The following is an 18,850-nucleotide window of genomic DNA, read 5'->3' as shown; positions in this document are numbered from 1 at the left end:
ATCTTGAATAACCACCTGTAGATGCACAACTAATAAGTACCTCCTGTGAGTTTCATTAAAATCTGTCCAGTAGTTCACGAACTATTTTGCTAACAGACATATAGGGTTGACTCCAGCAGTTAACGCTAAAGTTGTAAGCAAATATCTGGCACATAAAGAAGCAGTTGGACTATGTCTTGTGAATTACTCTTAGGTAAAACCACACCAAATATCAGCTCAATATCTGTAAAAATGACTGAATGATAACCATTTATATATTTTCTAAGGTCAGTTGGCTGTAGCAGCCATCTTTTATTGGATTGGGTCTAAAGTTAATCATTTGTGAAGGTCCATCCAGTTATTGCTTCTCGAACGTTTTATTAAAATCTGTTCAATGCTTTGTGAGGTATTTCGCTAACAGAGACTAAGTTGGCTTCGAATAAGTAATGGAAAAATTTAAAATAAAGGTCTGTTGGTGCTCAGATAATGTGTTGAGGATAAAACAAAACCAACAATTATATAAAACGTAAAAAAATAAAGAAATGATGCTGACAAAGGGGTCTGAAAACTAAAATCTTTGTTTTTGTGCATCTACCCCACATCCTCCTTTCAAAGTAAAACTGTAACTTTCAACTTTTCCAGCTACAAACTCGATGAAGCTGTTTTTTAGGTGAAACAACAAAAGAGCGGCTATAAAACTTTTATGATTCACAGACACCCCAGATACAATAACTCTCTGTCCATATAAAACTGGGTTGACCAGCTGTAAACAAGCTGTAAACAAGCTGTAAACAACATAGAATCAGGGCCGGGCTCTGTTTCTTCAGCCTGAGATCAGATGTACATCAGCTACGTGTCGCCCGCCACTGAAGACACCAACAGAAACATCACTGGATAGCTGTTGAAGTCGACCCAATTCAAGATGGCCGCTACGGCCAGCTGACGAAAAATTCTTTAACTCAGTCAGTTTTGCAGATATTAAGCTAAACTTTGACACATCCGCGCAAAATCCAAGCCCAGCTCATTCCGAGAGAACTGTAGCACGAACCGCTGCCGTCTGTCAGCAAAATATGTCACAGAATTTAAAGGCACATTCAGATAGTCGTAACTGGGGGCACATGTACAAATAATTAACTTTCTTAGTCAAACGCATCCAATATGGCTGCCACGACTAATCAGTTTGGGCAGCCATGAAAAATGGCTCGTCAGATTTGGACTTTAAGTTGAAACTTGCTGCGGGAGTCACCGGGAGTCACCGGTAGTCACCGGGAGTCACCGGGAGTCACCGGGAGTCACCGGTAGTCACCGGGAGTCACTGGGAGTCACCGGGAGTCACCGGTAGTCACTGGGAGTCACTAGGAGTCACCGGGAGTCACCGGTAGTCCCTGGGAGTCACCGGGAGTCACCGGTAGTCACTGGGAGTCACTGGGAGTCACCGGGAGTCACCGGGAGTCACCGGTAGTCACCGGTAGTCACTGGGAGTCACCGGGAGTCACCGGTAGTCACCGGGAGTCACCGGGAGTCACCGGTAGTCACCGGGAGTCACCGGGAGTCACCGGGAGTCACCGGTAGTCACCGGGAGTCACTGGGAGTCACCGGGAGTCACCGGTAGTCACTGGGAGTCACTAGGAGTCACCGGGAGTCACCGGTAGTCCCTGGGAGTCACCGGGAGTCACCGGTAGTCACTGGGAGTCACTGGGAGTCACCGGGAGTCACCGGGAGTCACCGGTAGTCACCGGTAGTCACTGGGAGTCACCGGGAGTCACCGGTAGTCACCGGGAGTCACCGGGAGTCACCGGTAGTCCCTGGGAGTCACTGGGAGTCACCGGTAGTCACCGGTAGTCCCTGGGAGTCACCGGGAGTCACCGGTAGTCACCGGGAGTCACTGGGAGTCACCGGGAGTCACCGGTAGTCCCTGGGAGTCACTAGGAGTCACCGGGAGTCACCGGTAGTCCCTGGGAGTCACCGGGAGTCACCGGTAGTCACTGGGAGTCACTGGGAGTCACCGGTAGTCACCGGGAGTCACCGGAAGTCACCGGGAGTCACCGGGAGTCACCGGGAGTCACCGGGAGTCACTGGTAGTCACTGGGAGTCACCGGGAGTCACCGGGAGTCACTGGGAGTCACCGGAAGTCACCGGGAATCACCGGGAGTCCCTGGGAGTCAGCGGGAGTCACCGGGAGTCACCGGGAGTCACCGGGTGTCACCGGGAGTCACCGGGAGTCCCTGGGAGTCACTGGGAGTCACCGGAAGTCACCGGGAGTCACCGGGAGTCCCTGGTAGTCACCGGGAGTCACCGGGAGTCACCGGAAGTCACCGGGAGTCACCGGGAGTCACTGGTAGTCATCGGGAGTCACCGGGAGTCACCGGGTGTCACCGGGAGTCACCGGGAGTCACCGGGTGTCACCGGAAGTCACCGGGAGTCACCGGGAGTCACCGGGTGTCACCGGTAGTCACCGGGAGTCACCGGGAGTCACCGAGAGTCACCGGGAGTCACCGGGAGTCACCCCCAACACAGGCTCTGAGATCGTGAGAACGTTGTAGTTTCGGGCACGAAAGCAGCGAGTGATACGTCTTCTTTAGAGGAATACTTGACCTTTTTTTATTATTACGACAGATTTTCTTTCTTTAAACCTTTCCATTGTGGGTAAACAGGAAGCAATAAGGAACAGCCTTTTATCGTCCCATGAAAGTCTCTACTCACCGACGTCCATCGCAGGTCACCCTTCTCCAGGAGTTTCCGGATCTTCCTCAGAGCTTTGTTCCTTTTCTTCAACACCCTCAGCGGGTTAAACCCCAGCTGTGGCGCGTGAAAGGGACAGAAGGAGGTCAGAAATAGGTCGCACTTTCATCAGCGTCAGCAGGTGGAACTTACAGCCTCCAGCAGCTTGTTCCTGAAGAAATCCATGTTGGCGAAGAAGATTGGCGACGGGATCCTGAAGATCGTCACCCCCTCGGGCTCGTAGGTCTGCAGAGAGCCAAGAAGAAGAAATCAAACTTGGAAAACAAATTCCTGACCCCCTAACGGTTTTTTTTTGAAAAAAAAATTGATAAAACTCCTCAGATAAGAATAGAAGTCCAGTTGTTTTTGTTTTTTAACCTTTTTTGAATAAAGTCAACCCTGTTTGTCTGTTAACATAATATCTTATTAACCACTGGATAGATTTTAATGAAAATAATCACATTTTCAAATGATTATTTTTTGAAGAAGAAGACTAAAACTCATTCATTTCTCAGCATGGGACAGGCGGCGGGTGATGTGCAGCCAGATTTACAGGCAGGGAGATTTATCACATTCACCGTCATATATTCATTCAGACATGTGCTTCATGCTTCCAAAGCAAGGTGACAAACTTTTAGGAGTTTCTTTTAGTGTCTGTTTTATTGAAAGCCGTGATGCGGTCCTTATCTTAGCCACGTTAATGCTTAACTTTAACCTAAACATTTTTACTGCCTAACCTCAATCCCCATTTAAACTCTGTTTTATTTCAATTTAAAGCAGTAGCTTGGAAGTTTTGAAAGTCTTTAAAACACCACGCCAGACTTTTTGTTTTTTTATCTTTACCACTCCTGACTCCTGATAAATGCTATTTTTGTCACTTCTGAAATGTGATTGCGACAGAACTTCAGAGACAAAACGACATTTTTTTTGTTGATTTGCATAATGAAGCAAAACAAAAGTATTTCACTTGTTGTTATATTTGTTCAGTGAGTTGCAGAATCTACCAACAGGTTAGCTTATCTAAGTTTAGCTTAGCTTACATTAGCTTATCTTATCTCAGCTTAGTTCAGCTTAGCTTAGCATAACCTATCTTAGTTTAGCTTAGCTTACCTTATCATAGCTTAATTTAGTTTAGCTTATCTTATCTGAGCTTAGCTTAGTTTAGTTTATCTTAGCTTATCTTATCTGAGCTTAGCTTATCATAGTTTAGTTTATCTTAGCTTAGATTAGTTTAGCTTATCTTTGTTTAGCTTAGCTTACATTAGCTTATCTTATCTCAGCTTAGTTTAGCTTAGGGTTGCCAATTGTCCCTTAAGTAAGGTAATAACCAAATGTAGCAAAAAGCTAGCTAAAAGCTAAAAGTAACAAAATGCTAGTTGAAGCTAAATGTAGAAATAGACTAGCTAAAAGGAGAAACAGTAGCTAAAAGCTGAAAATAATGACAAGATAGCTAAAAGCTAAAATAGCAAAATAGTAACTAGAAGCTAAAAGTAGCAAAAGGCTAGATAAACTAGTAGAAGGCTAGCATAAAGTAGCAAAGGTCTTGCTAAAAGTCAAAAGTTACAAAAGGATAACTAAAAACTAAATGTAGCAACAGGCTAGCTATAAGGAGAAACAGTAGCTAACAGCTGTAAATAGTGACAGGATAGCTAAAAGCTAAAATGGCAAAATGGCAGCTAGAAACTAAAAGTTGCAAAAGACTAGCTAAAAATAGCAATAAGCTAGCTCAAAGACCTTTCAGGTAAATTGCAGTTAAAGTACTGAAGCCAACAGATAAAGTTTATCCAAACTGACAAACTTTAAACATAAAGTATCAAATATTTCAGACGGAGCATATTTAACCCACTCACACTGACACAGTCCTTTCTGTCCTTGTAAATATCAGTCCCCTTAATGTTGGCCAGCACACTGCAGCGAGGGCTGAAAAAAACAGAGCTCTGTTAGGGAAACTAATACTATTTTAACAGGTTAGCAGACTAACATACAGGAACCAGTTGTCTGGCCTATATTCATGACATTTGTGTGGACATGTTGGGTAGTTCATGTTTATAAAAGGTAGCACAGGACACAAACAAGTAATTGTATGAAATCTGTCCTAGCGTAAAGATGGACTGACAACTGAACCCTCAGGACGACGCTGATCAGCTCCACACCGAGGCCGACAGCCAGTCCCAGATCCAGGCCCAGGAGGACCGACGCGACACAGGTGAGCACCCACACCACCTGAAGACGGCAAGAAACACAACAGGCTTTGGTTTTTATCAAGTGGCAAAATGGTTCATAAAAATAGCCACAAATCCCAAAAAGAAACCCTCAAGTGGAGACTTTTCTGCTGCCCGTCTACAACCCCAATTCCAAAAACACCAATATAGATTCACAATGGGACATATTAAACACACCAAAATGTTTAAACTAAGACATTGTACAACTGTCTGGACACAAAACGGAGGTATTTTTGAATGTCTCAAAGCAGTTGGGACAGGAGCAACAAAAGGCTGTAAAAGTATATGGTGCAAATAGGAAACAGCTGGAGGAGCATTTTGCAACTAATTAGGTCAACTGGCAACAGGTCAGTATAAGGACTGGGGATAAAAGAGCATTTTAGAGAGGCTGAATCCCTCAGAAATAAAAACGGGCAGAGGTTCACCAGACTGAGATAAACTGCTTCTAAAAATAGACCAGAAAATTTGGAAGACTTTGAATATCCCATCATGTATAGTTCCTTTATATTGTCAAAAGAGTTCAAGAATCTGAGGAAATCTCTGCGCTTTAAAGACAAAAGGCTGGAAGTCAGTATGAGAAGCTGTGATGTTGGGGCCCTTAGGGGCCACCACATTAAAACCAGGTTTTGGTTCTGTTCTGGACTCAGATGATTGTCTGTAAACACAGCTCACTGTACCATCCACTGATGCTGCTTAAAGCTCTATCAGGCAGAGAAGAAGACCATCCAGAGCCTCTGCTGTCTCCTCTGGACCAAAGAGGAGAACTGATCTGAGGTCAGATGAACGTACTAAAGAGGAGAGGGACCGTCCAGCCTGTTAATACAGCACAGCCTCTCTGATGGTATGGGGGTGCATTAGAGCCTATGTAATGGGCAGCTTACACGTCTGGAAACGCATCATCAATGCAGAAAAGTATATACACGTTTCAGAACAACATCTGCTCCCATTCAGATGATGTTTTTTTCAGGGAAGGCCTTGCATATTTCAGCAAGATCAGTCCAACAGCATGGCTTCGTAGTTTCAGAGTCCAGGTGCTGATCTCCCCAACTGACCGAGGGGATCCAGGACTGTTGATCAGCTACAATCCTCCATCAGATAGGAATGGGACATTCCCTCTAAAACAGTGGGAAACACGGCCCTGTCCCAACCTTTCTGAGATATGTTTCCTCTGTTTTGCAAATACAGCACCCTGTTTTTTTTTTACACCTCAGTCAACGGCCAGCCTCCCAGGATCTTGGGGTTGCACAACTCCTTGCGTCTCGTTTCTTACACAGTCGGGCTTGTCTCTTCTCCACAGATATGGGACATCTCTGAGCTGCATCAGCATGCCCTTCAGGTTGATGATGATCACGGCGCCCAGCACAGACTGTTGAACACAGAGAGCAGCGACCATAGTTAGAAATCTCACTGGGTGAACCACCAAACAGATTTTAATAAAACGTTCAGAAAGTGATCACTGGATTTACATCTACCACTGATTACCATTTGTGGGCAATCCAATTAAAGATGGCCGCCACAGATAATTGACCTTTTCCAACGCCAAAAATGGCTATTGAGCTAAATTTTGAATTGGTCGTAGCTGAGAGTGATTCACAACATCTACTCAGACCATGACATCTCTTAACAACGCGTGAGATTGAGCATAATGTTATTTTTAAGGTTTGACCAAAACTCCGGCATAAAGGCAGCGGCTGATATGTATTCATTCAACGGCGATGTAGCCATTAGTCGGTGGTGCTGGAAGTTTACATGCCTTTGGTAATGGCTGCAGAAGGAATCCAACAGCCAAAGTGACGATCATCACTATGATCGCTGAAAGTAAACCAGCCACCTGAAAATGAGAGAAGACAGGTTTATTTGGTCTCCATTATTACACATTAAAGTAGGTAGAACCCCAAAGTCTTTGCCTCTTGATCATCTCATCACCTTTACTGCTTCACATGAGTTTTCATTGAGACTATTAAAGAATTTATTAGAACTAGAGAAGTTGATGCAGAAACTTCCTAAAAAATATGAAACTGAGTCAAAGCCAAAAGAGAAAAGCACAACATTAGCTAAAAGCTAAAAGGAAAAAATGCTAGCTAAAAATTAAAAGTAGTTAAATGCAAGCTAAAAGTAGCAAAACTCGCTAATAGCTAAACCTAGCCAAATGTTAAATGTAACGAATTGCTAGCCATACAAAGCAAACCACTATCTAAATGCAAATGTGGCCAAAAGTTAGCTAAAAGGTAAAACTTACCAAATACTAGCTATGAGCTAAAAATAGAAAAACAATAGCTTAAAGCTACAAGTAATAAAATGCAAACTTAAAGCTTAAAGAAGCTAAATTCTACATAAAATGTAAAAGTAGCAAAATGCTAGCTAAAAGTGGCCAAATTTTAGCTAAAAAACAGCAAAAAATATTAAAGTAGCAAAACTCTGGCTAAAAAGGTAAAAGTAGCAAAATGCTAACCACATGTAAAAGTAGCCAAATGGTAGCTAAGAGTGATAAAATGTTATCTAAAAGTAGCTAAACGCGAGCAACAAAATGCTCACATTAAAGCAAAAAACTAGCTTAAAGCTAAAAGTACCTAAAGCTAAAAGTTGTAAAAATGTTAGCTGAAAGCTAAAAGTAGCATAAGAAAACTAAAAAAGACAAGTTTGCTGAAGTAGATTTCAAAGAAAACAAAGTTTTGACGGAATTAGAGAAAATGTATTTTTAAGGGGAATTTAAATAAAATCTTATAAAAAGTCACAAAAGCCAAAAGTTAAAGCCAGAATGTTCACCTGAGTTTTCCCTCCTGTACTTTCTTGTACTGCAGTTCTGGAAAGAGAAGTACTCGCAGCAAAAGCCTTGAAAGATGCTCCAAAAATGTTGCTAACTCCAAAGGCCATCAGTTCCTGCAGCCATGTCAGAGAAGAAAACATCCTTTGTTATTCACCAAACCAAACACAGACCCATACTTGGCCAGGAGGTTTTCTTTTAATGTTGTAGCCTTACGGTGTTGCAACGTACCTGGTTCCCGTCGATGGTGTAATCGTGTTTTATAGAGTAGACTTTTGCCACAGAGAAGGCCACAGCAAAGCCTACTATAGCCATCGGAAACGCTTCCATTGCCGACTCCTGAATGATTTGCATGTTTGGAGCCACTGGAGCCTCATATCTGAAATAGTAAAGATCTATTAGACTGTGGGTACCTAAACCCCACCCAAAGACACAAATGCAGAAAAGAAGAGGCCACAGGAAGAAAAATAAAGAACCTTTATTTCAGGAAATTTAAAGTGTTGCACCGACAAGCAACCTAAAATATAAGTTCAGTTTAATTCCCTGAATGAATGCGTATCACCTGCCACCATTTTTTCCAGGGATTCAAACTAAGATCAGAGTTAGAGGCATTTTAGCTGACTGGTAATCACCTGGTGGTGGAGAAGGCATTCTGTGGGCTGTTCTGGAAGCATATGGGGTAACATCGTCACTTCTAAGGGCTATCCGGTCCCCGTATAACCAGAGCAGGAGCTGGGTCTACAACTACAGCCCAAAGTCGAGCTTGTTCCGCGGTCGGACTCCGCCAGGGCTGCTCCTGGTCTCTGATCCAGTTTGCAGTGATCGTGGATAGGATCTCAAGGAGCAGTTGAGTTTGGGCACCCCAGGGTGTCATCTCTGCTCTTTGCTGATGATGTGGTTCTGTTGGCATCTTCAAGCCACGACCTCCTGGATACACTGGGGCTATACACAGTTGAGTGTGAATCATCTGGGACGGCAGTCGGCTCCAACAAATCTAAAGCCATGGTCCTCAGCTGGGAAAAAATGGAATGGTCCTTCCAGGTTGGGGGTGAGTCTGCCTCGAGGCTCCATGAGGGATGCAGGAGGTGAGGGCAATGAGGGCATTACTCTGGTCCTTTTTAGTGAAGGAAGAGGACACCTCGCTGGGAGGAGACCCTAGGGCAGCCCTAGAACTCGCAGGAGAGATTATACTGTATATCCTCTCTGGTCTGGGAACGCCTTGGGGTCTCCCAAGAGGAAAGTCAGGGTTTCCCTCCTGGAGCTGTTGCCTCTGCCACCCATTCACAGATAAGTGGTAGAAAATGGATGGAAAAATGTGGCAGCCATCTTGACTTGGGTTGAATCAGTTGTAGACGTACTGTATATCCAAGGATTACTTTCTGAAAGTGTCCATGAAACTCGTCAAGTAGGGCACGGGCAAAACCATTATCCCTCACATCCAGGGTGATAAATATGTGAGTTCTCGGTCTACGAGTTAATTTTTTACGTCTTACCCCTTTGGGATGTAGCCAACTACTTCAATGCCGTATCTGGTCTTGAAGTCAAAAGCATAAGATATTCCGCATGCAATAACAGTCTGGAGACAAAAAAACAAAAGACGAGGCGCATTTAACAATCTGTGTCACTGGGTTTACAGACAAGGCAAAAACTATGGATATGTGTGCATCCAAACAATATTTTATGTGCCATAAATGATCTCGTGTCACTTTACTGACGTACAAACGCAGACTCAGAAAATGACAGAAAATCTGCTATCTGCCTGTCACTTTAGATGATTAAAGCCTGCTTTGTGTGGAGGAATTGTTTGTGGCGATTAAGGTCGTGCAACGCTGCTCACCATGATAACCTCTATTGGGATGGGCACAGGTAGCTTGGATTTGAAGCGGTCATTTAGCTCTTTCACAGCAAACACCACCAGCATAATCACCAGGGAGATCACCACGTCACACACGTTGCTGGACGTGATCTGGTTGAAAATGATCTCCAGGGTCTGAGAAAAACAAAACATCAAGAGTTCAACCACCGTCTTGCTCGATAACAGTGATAAGCAGAGAGAAAAGAATCTGGATTTACGTAGATGAGTGAAAGTGGTCCACTGAGGCCTGAGACTTGGAGCCCCAACACAAACTTGAGCTGGGAGACCAGGATGTGGATGGCTGCAGCCGTGGTGAAGCCTGAAACCAGCGTGTCGGACAGGTACATGACAACAAAGCCCACCTGCAGGATCCCCATCGCCAGCTGGAACAGAGAGGTCACAGTGACTTCTACTGGCGTGATGCAGTTTTCTCAGAGGACATCAGAGACGACTGGGACAAAAGACAAAACCAGTTGTTTTTCTTTTCTCATTAACAGCGGAAACACTGAAGCACTTTTCTGTTCAAAGATGGTCTCCAGTATTTTAAGGTACAGTTTAGAACTAAAACATGCAAATTAAACACGAAAATGAAAAAACATGAGAAAGCCCAACCCTCTACAGTTCATGTTTCACAGCTGAAACATCATTCTGTCCAATTTGCTGTAAAATGGTTACAGAAAATTGGATTTGCCATGTCTGAACTGGCATTTTAATATATTTTACAGGTTTTAAACAATCACAATTTGAGTTTTATGATTTAAAAAAAATCACACTTTTGAGCTGTCTAAAAGGTTCTAACCTATTATAAACAATCTTTTTTGTCTCCTACTTTGGCAAAAATACAAATCATACATCAGAAATGACCTTAGCACAGGCTTTTTGTATCTTTCAACAAGACATATTTCTGGGTGGATATTTGAGCTCTCTGCTGCCAGTCAGACTTCATTTAAAAGGGAAATGAAATTAAATATCAAAGTGATGAGTTTTCATGTTTTACTTTAAGTTAAACACAATCGTAAACTAATCCAGTGGTTCATTTCTCTGATTTAAAACGTTAATAACTTGTTTTTAGAGTATTTGGGTATAAATCCTGAAGTAGGCTGATAGTGTAGGCGGAGCTTCCTCCTTGGTGACGTAGAAGGAGGCGGGGCCAGCTGCGGCAGACCGCTGTCGGACACCGAGGAGGTTACTGTCAGTGTTTCTCAGGGAAAATGGAGGCAGAAGATGAGGACTGGAGTGATGCTGTCGGGAACTAAAGCCCCACATTTCAGAAGAGGAACCCTCGAGCTTTACGATGATGTCACACAGCCTGCGAGGAGTTTCCCATCGGGACAGCTGAAGGAGGCCGGTGCCGGTTCTGTTGAAGGTTCGTATCTCAGGTTCTCCTCTTCAGAACGTTACCTGCAGTCAGTCTCCAGACTCTGGGTTGTATTTTCCACCAGGAGCGAAACTAAACTTTGTCCTTCAGGAAGCTGAAGAACGACTCAGCTGTTGGAGTTTTGGGTCGGTTACAACAAACTGAACCATTTCAGCCCCAGACTTTCTGTGTTTGGTATTCACGGCCTTGTTGGTGGTCCTGGTTGGCACAGGATACGTCACACGTCTGAGTGATCACAGAAAATGCTGAAGAGATGCTAGTCAGTTTTTAGATCTTTGATTATTAGTTGAATTTAGAGTTATTTTTCTGAAAATGACTCTGAAGTCTTTTATGACTTACTTTTGATTTATGTTCGCTTCAAAACCCTTTTCATTTAAATTGGTTAGTCATTAAAAGCCCCCAAATCAAGAAACACACTCTTTAGAGAAGTGATAGAACATTAAGTTGTTTCATGGGAAAGTTTCCAACCTGCATGACACCGACAAGGAACGTCACAGACGAAGCCACCAGCACTCTCTGCGCGTCTCTCGTCAGATCTTCAAACGCCGTGATGTTGGCGGCTGGCCCCTCATCCGGGACAAGCCTGGTGACCACTGAGCCAATCATCAGACACAAGACTGGGAAAGGGCCTGCAGACAGAGAGCCGTATCCTGTCGGATTTATCTGATTTATCTGAAAGCAGATACTGCACGAAGAACTGACGAGGCATTTCTTCCGAAGAGTGTGACTTTCTTGTGCCACGCGTCGCTTTCTAATGGGTCTTCTTTGAACATTGACCGCTGTTCAGGTGATCCACCTGCTGTATGACAACATTTTGGTTGTCAGCTCAGGTCAGGCACTAGCTTGTTGGTTCGCCTGCTACGAGTTATCACGTCAGCCAGTATTCCCTGTTACACTGGACCAACTAAACCAACAGTCCCAGGCTCCCGGGTAAAACGGCACACTTTGGTGGAACTAAGTAAAATATCTCCCTGCAGTCTACGGTGGACTGTTGCCGGTCAGCGTTTCGTGACAGGCACTTCTCTTAGAGCGGTGATCAACATACTGATCCTCTGGTCAGTCACTGCAGCAGGAATTGACCTGAATACGTCAGCCACTGCCAAGAAATGTGTTGTTCGCCTCCACAAAAGTTACTAGTGCTGTAAATGTCAGCAAGCAGTTTTTCCTGTAGACACCACATGAAACAGTCGACAGTCTGCAACAAAGAAACCTGCTTGTTGTGGAAAACCTCTGATAACAGTTAAGCCATCATCCCTTGTTAGGTACTATTTAATGCTTTGCTCATGCTTAGCAATTTGAACAGGTGCAAGGACTGCTCTGAACATGAATATGGGGAAAAAGCCAATGTCCAAAACAAAAAAAAACCTTCAGAAAACTGAAAACACCATTGTTCAAGGCTGCTAGAAAGCCTGGATCCTTTGGAGCGAGATGTTGGTGTGTACTGGCCTTACCCACTGAGATGTGTCTTGAAGTGCCCAGGAAAAAGTAGATGATAACTGGGAAAAAGGCTGTAAACAGGCCATACCAGGGTGGCAGAGAAGCCAGCAAACAGTAGGCCAGACCTTCAACACAAAAACAAATTTACACATTTTAACAATGACAGTCATAACCCTGTCCTCACTCTCAGTGTCTAAACCAGGGGTGTCCAGTCCTGGTCCTCAGGGCCTCCATCCTGCAGGTTTTACCTGTTCCTCTTCTCCAACACACCTGATCTGAATCAACAGGTGATTAACAGGCTTCTGCAGAACATGAAGAGGTGATTTAACCTCTGAATCAGGTGTTGACTGCAGAGTCAAAAGTCATTTTTAATGTTCCAGATGATGGTGACATATTTACACGCACGCTGCTTCCTGCGCACTTCACTGTTTAGATCCTGTGCATCTTTTATATCTTTACATTTCAAACCAAAGTCCTTGTATAGTTCCCGTCTCACACTTTATGATCTGCTTTCTTGGCCCTCTTTAAGCCTAAGGAGGCAACAGAATTGGTACATTTTTATGTACGAAGCTATATCTGGTAGTTTCCCCTATCGTTTATGTGAATTTTTGATATTTACAAAAACCCGTTAGGAGTTACGGTCCTCCAGTCGGTTCCGTTTTAGAGTTCCTTAGATCTTTTTCCTGAACTTCTGGACATTATTCTCCTATTTTTGCACCTTGGTCATGTAATTTTCCTCAAAGTTAAGGTCTGCGTTATTGAGATGGCTTCATTTCCTTCAATGACATTTTTCTCTTTCAAATCTGCTTTAGAAACTTCTGATGCTACTTTTAGGTTTCAGCTAGCCTTTTGCTGTTATTAGCTTTCAGCTGGTGTTCTGCTTCTTTAAGCTTTGACCGCCCAGTTTCAGCCTCTGTAGCACATTTCAGGATTAATTTCTGTTTTGTAGAGGTGTGACGGTCGGCTTGTACCTTGGAGCACGGCCACCAGTCCCGTGCTGACGCCCGACACAACGTCACTGAGCAGCCACTCCCTGACCCTGTAGATCTTCATCCAGCCAATCACGGGCAGGAGAGACAGCGCCGCGTTCTTGGCCCGTTTGGAGTCGCATCTGAAACCATATGCCAACTGAACTTAATGACTTCTGGACCAAACAGATTCAGTTTTAACTCAGTAAATAAACACAGACTGCTTGTTGTCTGAAACGGTGATAAGACAAATTAACTCCATGTTGTTGTTTTTTAAAGTTTGCTAAATTTAAGTTTAGTTATGTTTTAGCAAATTTTCGTAGCCATTTGAGTGTTCTCCATGATCAGCCACCTTCAGTTGCCTCAAGTTGGCTTTAAAACCTGGTTGTCTGTAGGCGTACGTCGCCTCGTTAAAATTTGATCAGTGGCTCATGAGATATTTCGCTAACAGACAGAGTTGACTTCCAAACGCTGTGGCTTTAATCGGAGCCCTCGAGGAAACCTGTTGTCCTGGGAACAATATTCACTTTCTGCGAGTTTCATTTAAATTTACCTAGAAGTATTCTTTATTCACGAGATATTTTGCTAACAGACATAGAGCCCAGCGCACACACACACACACACTTTTCAGCGATCCCAGTCAGAAAACACTCGGAGCGGAACGACCCGCTTACCTGAGGTTCTGCTTGATGTGGTCCAGCATCGTCTTCCGGCGCCTGGAAGCCGTCTTGTGCTCCTCGGCGAACGCCTCCTCGGAGTACAGCGGCCGGGCCACCACGTACTGCCGGGCTCCTGCTCGCATCATGTTGCCCTGCCGCCGCTCTACGTGGCTCTGAGACGAGGAAATCACATTAGGTTAAGGAGAGGACCGTGTCCCGCCTTCCAGCAACAAGTCCCCAAACCCGATTAGCGGCCAACACCAAAGCTCCAGAACCCCAAATAAAGACAGGAGGCAGAAACCAGGGAAGGGGCCTGCGCTGCTTCTGTGGCTGGAACAGAAGCCGAGAGGCATCGAAGTAAAGTTTGATTACTAGGGTCCTAAAGAACTTCAACAATAAAACAAATGTCCTGAGCCTGGATCTGTATATATCCCTAATTCTGAAAATGCATTTTCAAATCTCACAAATCCACATTTTATTCACATCAAATGTTCAATGTACATCTGTAAACATCTGGACCTGAGGAGAGCAGCTGCTGCAGGTTTTACAGAGAATTTTCCAGAGGAAGAATCTTCTGAAATTGTTCCACTATTTTTAGATGCAGTTTAAAGATCTGCTGATCTTTACTTCTGTGAGATTCAGCCTCTAAAATGTTCTTTTTACACCCGGTCCTCCTACTGACCTGTTTCTCACTCATATCACTCATATCAGTGTCTTTTACAGCCTTTTGTTGCCCCCCCCCCCAGGAAAGTGCTCGGCCTTTCATTTAAAATCTTCCTAAAACACAGAAGATGTTTTGTCACGTACCTGATGTGTTCCTGATGTGTTCCTGCCTGCCTCTCGCTGCAGCTCCTGCAGATCATCTGGTGCTCGGGACAGTTTGGACATCAATAAATGCCACCTCTGCTGCTTATCAGAACTGTAATTATTAACAGCAATTATGATGGCGGTCCCTGTTTCGCATGGCGACTGGATGCCTGCCTGCCTCGTCCTTGACCATTGTTCTCGCCATTATCTATAAAGTGCAACTTTCAGAAGAGGGAGGATGTGGACAAAACAGCCGGGACGGGACGGGACGGGATGTTAGGAATGCTACAAAGTGAAAATGGAGTAGCTTTTCCAGGAGGAACAAAAAGCTACATATGGTGCTCTTTGGTTACTAAGAACATTTAAACACATCAGAGGCCGTCGGATGTGTTGATGAGAAGGAACACAGTTAAAATGGCCGAACCTTAGAAATGACATTACGCACAATGCTTGAAGTGTGTTCGGTGCAAAAGTTGTGTGTGTGTGTGTGTGTGTGTGTGTGTGTGTGTGTGTGTGTGTGTGTGTGTGTGTGTGTGTGTGTGTGTGTGTGTGTGTGTGTGTGTGTGTGTGTGTGTGTTGTTGGAGCTCGTGGCTCACTGGTTTCAGTGCATTCAGCTGGAATGCAAACATTACAGAAAGTGTGTGACTGACGTTATCCAGGTGTCTGTGGGGGTAAAGTCTGCTCGGTGTTTGGAAACATTCATCAGAAATGTGGCTTTTATTTGAACTTCGCTGCAGTTAGACGTTTCCATCCACTCCTGGACACAAAAGCCTTATAAAGTGTGGATTAGCAGGTGTCAGAAGGCAGCAGGTTTCAGGTCGCTGCTGATTGGTGGAGACCAGCTGCCAACACGTGTCCGTTTGTCTGTCTGCGCACAAGATGACTCAAAACAAGGAACAAGTGATTTAAACTTGGTGCTGATCCGGTCAAAGGTCAAAGGTCAAAGTCCCCGACTGCAGAACAGGAATGTTACACTCCACAGCTGGAGGGTGATCCCTATTGATTTCAAGGTGATGGGGTCAAAGGTTAAGGTCACAGAGGATCTTCTGCTCCAACTATGCAGCCATGTAACGGAGGACAATTAGACTGCACAGCAGGACACGTCTTAGGGTCAAGGGTGATCACCATTGATTTCAAGTTCACGGGGTCAGAGGTCAACATCACAGTTGACCTCGTGCTCTAACTCTGCGGCGGTGTCATGTAGGACACCTCAGGGGTCAAAGATGATGCCTGTTGATTTCATGGTCCGTGGGGTCAAAGGTCAGGGTCACAGGTCACCCCTCACCGAGGAGGTTCAGTTTCCGGTCGTGTCTGTCTGTCAGCAGAGATTTGGAGGAATCTTTCAGGAAGTGTTGGGGAAACAGAGAAACAATGGATTAGAGTTTGGTGGTGACCCAGATTCTGATCCAAGTTGCACTTTTTTTATCCCCCTGTGGCCCTGGTGGAGGTTCCTAACTTACATAAATACAGGAGTGGGTCAAAGTTTCCAGCCACTCATCGGGGCACAGATGTCAGATTAGATCGGATTCATTTGAACTGTTGTTTTTCCTTTTTCCAGGGTGGCATGTTTATACAACATACGACTTCAGAGAGCGTCTGAATTATAGCCACTCATACTTGGTTGTCCCTCAGGATGTGGGAGCTTCTGGTAGATCTCTGCCTGATCTTTGACCCCCGTCTTGACAGAACTGGTGGAATTAATGGAAACTGGTTGGTGTCGCAGCACAGTCCTGACATTGAAGCTGGGTCTTTGTGAACGCCATTCCCAAACCCTAATATCCAGTCAAAAACCACTTCTGATGTGTGTTTGGGCTCATTGTCCTCTTAGAAACCCAACTGTGTTCGTTTCATTCATTCATTTGTGCAATGCACCAGCATGATGCTTCCACCCTCGTGCCGCCAGCTGCGACGGAGTTCTTCGGTTCGAAAGCCACACCTTGACTCCTCCAAACATACATCTCGTCAGTGTGGCAAAAGTCAGTCCAGTCTTTGCCTGGTCTGACCATCAAACCTCGGCTGCAGGTCTCAGTCCAGCTTGAAGGTGAGACCTTTAGAGTAAGAGCTTTAATTTCCTCTCAAAGCTGGCTTCACTGTGGACTGTAGCGCCAGCAGTTTCCTGTTCACGGCAGGCCTGAGCCTCGGAGGTTAGCTTTCACAAACACCTTTCCTATCTCACACGAATGGCCCTGATAAACTGATATGACCGGTGGTGAGGTGGTTGTTCTGAGCGATAAGTGATTAATATCTGATAAATGCTACAAGAATGATCTCTTGCACAACAACTTTCCACTTGTTATGCTCTTATTTTGGAATTAAAACGGCGTGAAGAACAAAGACGGTCAGTTGTAACTCAGTGTTCCAACGGGAGCAGATCTGACCCTAACCGCCCAGACGGGGGCCTCTGCTAATGATCCCAACAAACTCTTGGGTGACACTTGGGAGGAATCAGAGCCGAGTCAGATGTCACCACAGCACCTGACCTAACTCCCCACCAACTGTCCCGGTGCCTCAGACACCCCGGTGCTCCACCGAGAAGTTCGTTATGGACAGACAGGAACTCGACAGTGCTTGAAACCTGAGCTCGCTCATGTGAGTGTTGAAGTCCCCCAGCGGAGCAGCGGAGCAGTGGAGCAGCGGCACAGTGGTGCAGCGGCACCTCCAGCACCTCACCCAAAGGGTTCAATCCAAACTGTCCCTCGTGCCTTCCAGCTCCGACTGTAATCTGGCAACTCCCCGTGGAATAAAGTCAGGACTTTTTATTATCGCCCACTCGGTTTTTAAACAAGGTTTGTTTGTTTGTAGCATTACCAAAAATAAAAATCTCCTGAACTGAAGGACCGACTTTAATCAAACTTTCAGGAAGTAATCACTGGATGCACATCTATAACAGCTAACATATAAATTACTGTCAATCAGCCAGTTTTGTTCTTCTTCTTCTTTTGATCGGTAACATTTCAAAAACACGCTACAGGCAGAAGGACTTTCGGTTCAAAGCCAAACGGCGATGTCTCCTTTCCCTCCGGTACCTTCCCCTTCAGGAAGGTTAATGTCGTTGTGGGTTTGAATATGTTGTTGGGATTTTTTTTTAATATGTTGTTGTGTTCATGTGGTTTACACTTCAGGGCCACCGTACTCGAGACACCCTGTGTCTTCGGTCCCTTGTGTTGCTGCATTGTCGCATTGTCCTGTCTTCTGTCTTCTGTCTTCTGTCTTCTGTCTTCTGTCTCATGTTTCCTCTTTGTTGAGGACTCCTGTTCGGGTCCGTTTGCCGCCGTGGCAGCCATGTGTTTGCTTAATGGTAAAAATAAAGTCCTGGACCGTCCTGCTGGTGTGAACAGGATACGCTGAGATTCGAAGAAATGAGCAGATTGTGATCTGTGTGATGTTACAGTCTGACGGATGTTACAACACTTTAGGGTCTGTTGTGTCTGATGTCACTGAACTCCTTCCATAAAAGCTGAGATAAAAAGGTAGAAGGATATGCCTCTTTGAGATAAAAGGGATTAACTTTTAGAAACTGCCATGCCGAAGCAGCAATCACAGGAGAGAAGTGGAATCCACTGAGCTTATCTTTCCTGGAAAGCATTGCTCAGCTTGTTCACCAACAGATTTTATAGAAGTTTAAGGAATAAAAAACTAAAGCTGTTTACAGCATTAGTTAGACTTAAACATGGGGCTTCCACGGCACTAATTAATGTTCGCTGAATGGAAACATCAACGTTTTATAACTAATCATGTTGGACCAACGTTCAAGTTGTAAGTTTCCTGTTCTCAAAGCACTTTTTTACGTGAAATCCTAGGATCCAATCAGGTCGATTAGTGTCAATTTATGCTAAAATATTCTTGCAGGAAACATAAGACTTCTGTTCAGAAGTAGTTGTGGGTGTTTATATGAAAAATACAGCAAAAGTTCTAAAACTATGAAGTCCAACAGACTGTGGAGACACAGGCGTCTCCTCGAGGCTGAGAGAAACACGTCTGCTCGCTGTAAGCAACAGTCTGTCTCAGTCTGTCTCAGTCCGTCTCAGTTTGTCTCAGTCTGTCTCAGTCCGTCTCAGT

The 18,850-nt window shown here is 44.6% G+C and overlaps 1 protein-coding gene across 2 annotated transcripts in view; it reads right to left on the bottom strand.

The window, feature by feature from the left end:
- LOC108250963 (chloride anion exchanger) overlaps positions 1-14,915 on the bottom strand; it is a 20,799-nt gene extending 5,884 nt beyond the window's left edge. For both annotated transcript variants that reach the window (XM_017441080.2, XM_017441082.2), the window contains exons 1-16: positions 14,791-14,915; positions 13,999-14,156; positions 13,328-13,467; positions 12,371-12,481; positions 11,388-11,548; positions 9,760-9,924; positions 9,524-9,676; positions 9,180-9,262; positions 7,918-8,065; positions 7,689-7,802; positions 6,676-6,753; positions 6,193-6,288; positions 4,817-4,923; positions 4,551-4,620; positions 2,854-2,946; positions 2,683-2,778 (exon numbers count right to left, since the gene is read on the bottom strand). In XM_017441080.2, the coding sequence (XP_017296569.2) occupies positions 2,683-2,778; positions 2,854-2,946; positions 4,551-4,620; positions 4,817-4,923; positions 6,193-6,288; positions 6,676-6,753; positions 7,689-7,802; positions 7,918-8,065; positions 9,180-9,262; positions 9,524-9,676; positions 9,760-9,924; positions 11,388-11,548; positions 12,371-12,481; positions 13,328-13,467; positions 13,999-14,156; positions 14,791-14,871 (1,854 nt within the window). In that variant the 5' untranslated portion in view covers positions 14,872-14,915. The remainder of the gene's footprint in view (positions 1-2,682; positions 2,779-2,853; positions 2,947-4,550; positions 4,621-4,816; positions 4,924-6,192; positions 6,289-6,675; positions 6,754-7,688; positions 7,803-7,917; positions 8,066-9,179; positions 9,263-9,523; positions 9,677-9,759; positions 9,925-11,387; positions 11,549-12,370; positions 12,482-13,327; positions 13,468-13,998; positions 14,157-14,790) is intronic.
- Positions 14,916-18,850: the final 3,935 nt, after the last annotated feature.

Source organism: Kryptolebias marmoratus, linkage group LG1, assembly GCF_001649575.2.
Source record: "Kryptolebias marmoratus isolate JLee-2015 linkage group LG1, ASM164957v2, whole genome shotgun sequence".
Classification (NCBI taxonomy): domain Eukaryota; kingdom Metazoa; phylum Chordata; class Actinopteri; order Cyprinodontiformes; family Rivulidae; genus Kryptolebias; species Kryptolebias marmoratus.
Note: the sequence above shows the minus strand (reverse complement) of the source record. Positions and strands in the feature narration are given on the sequence as shown.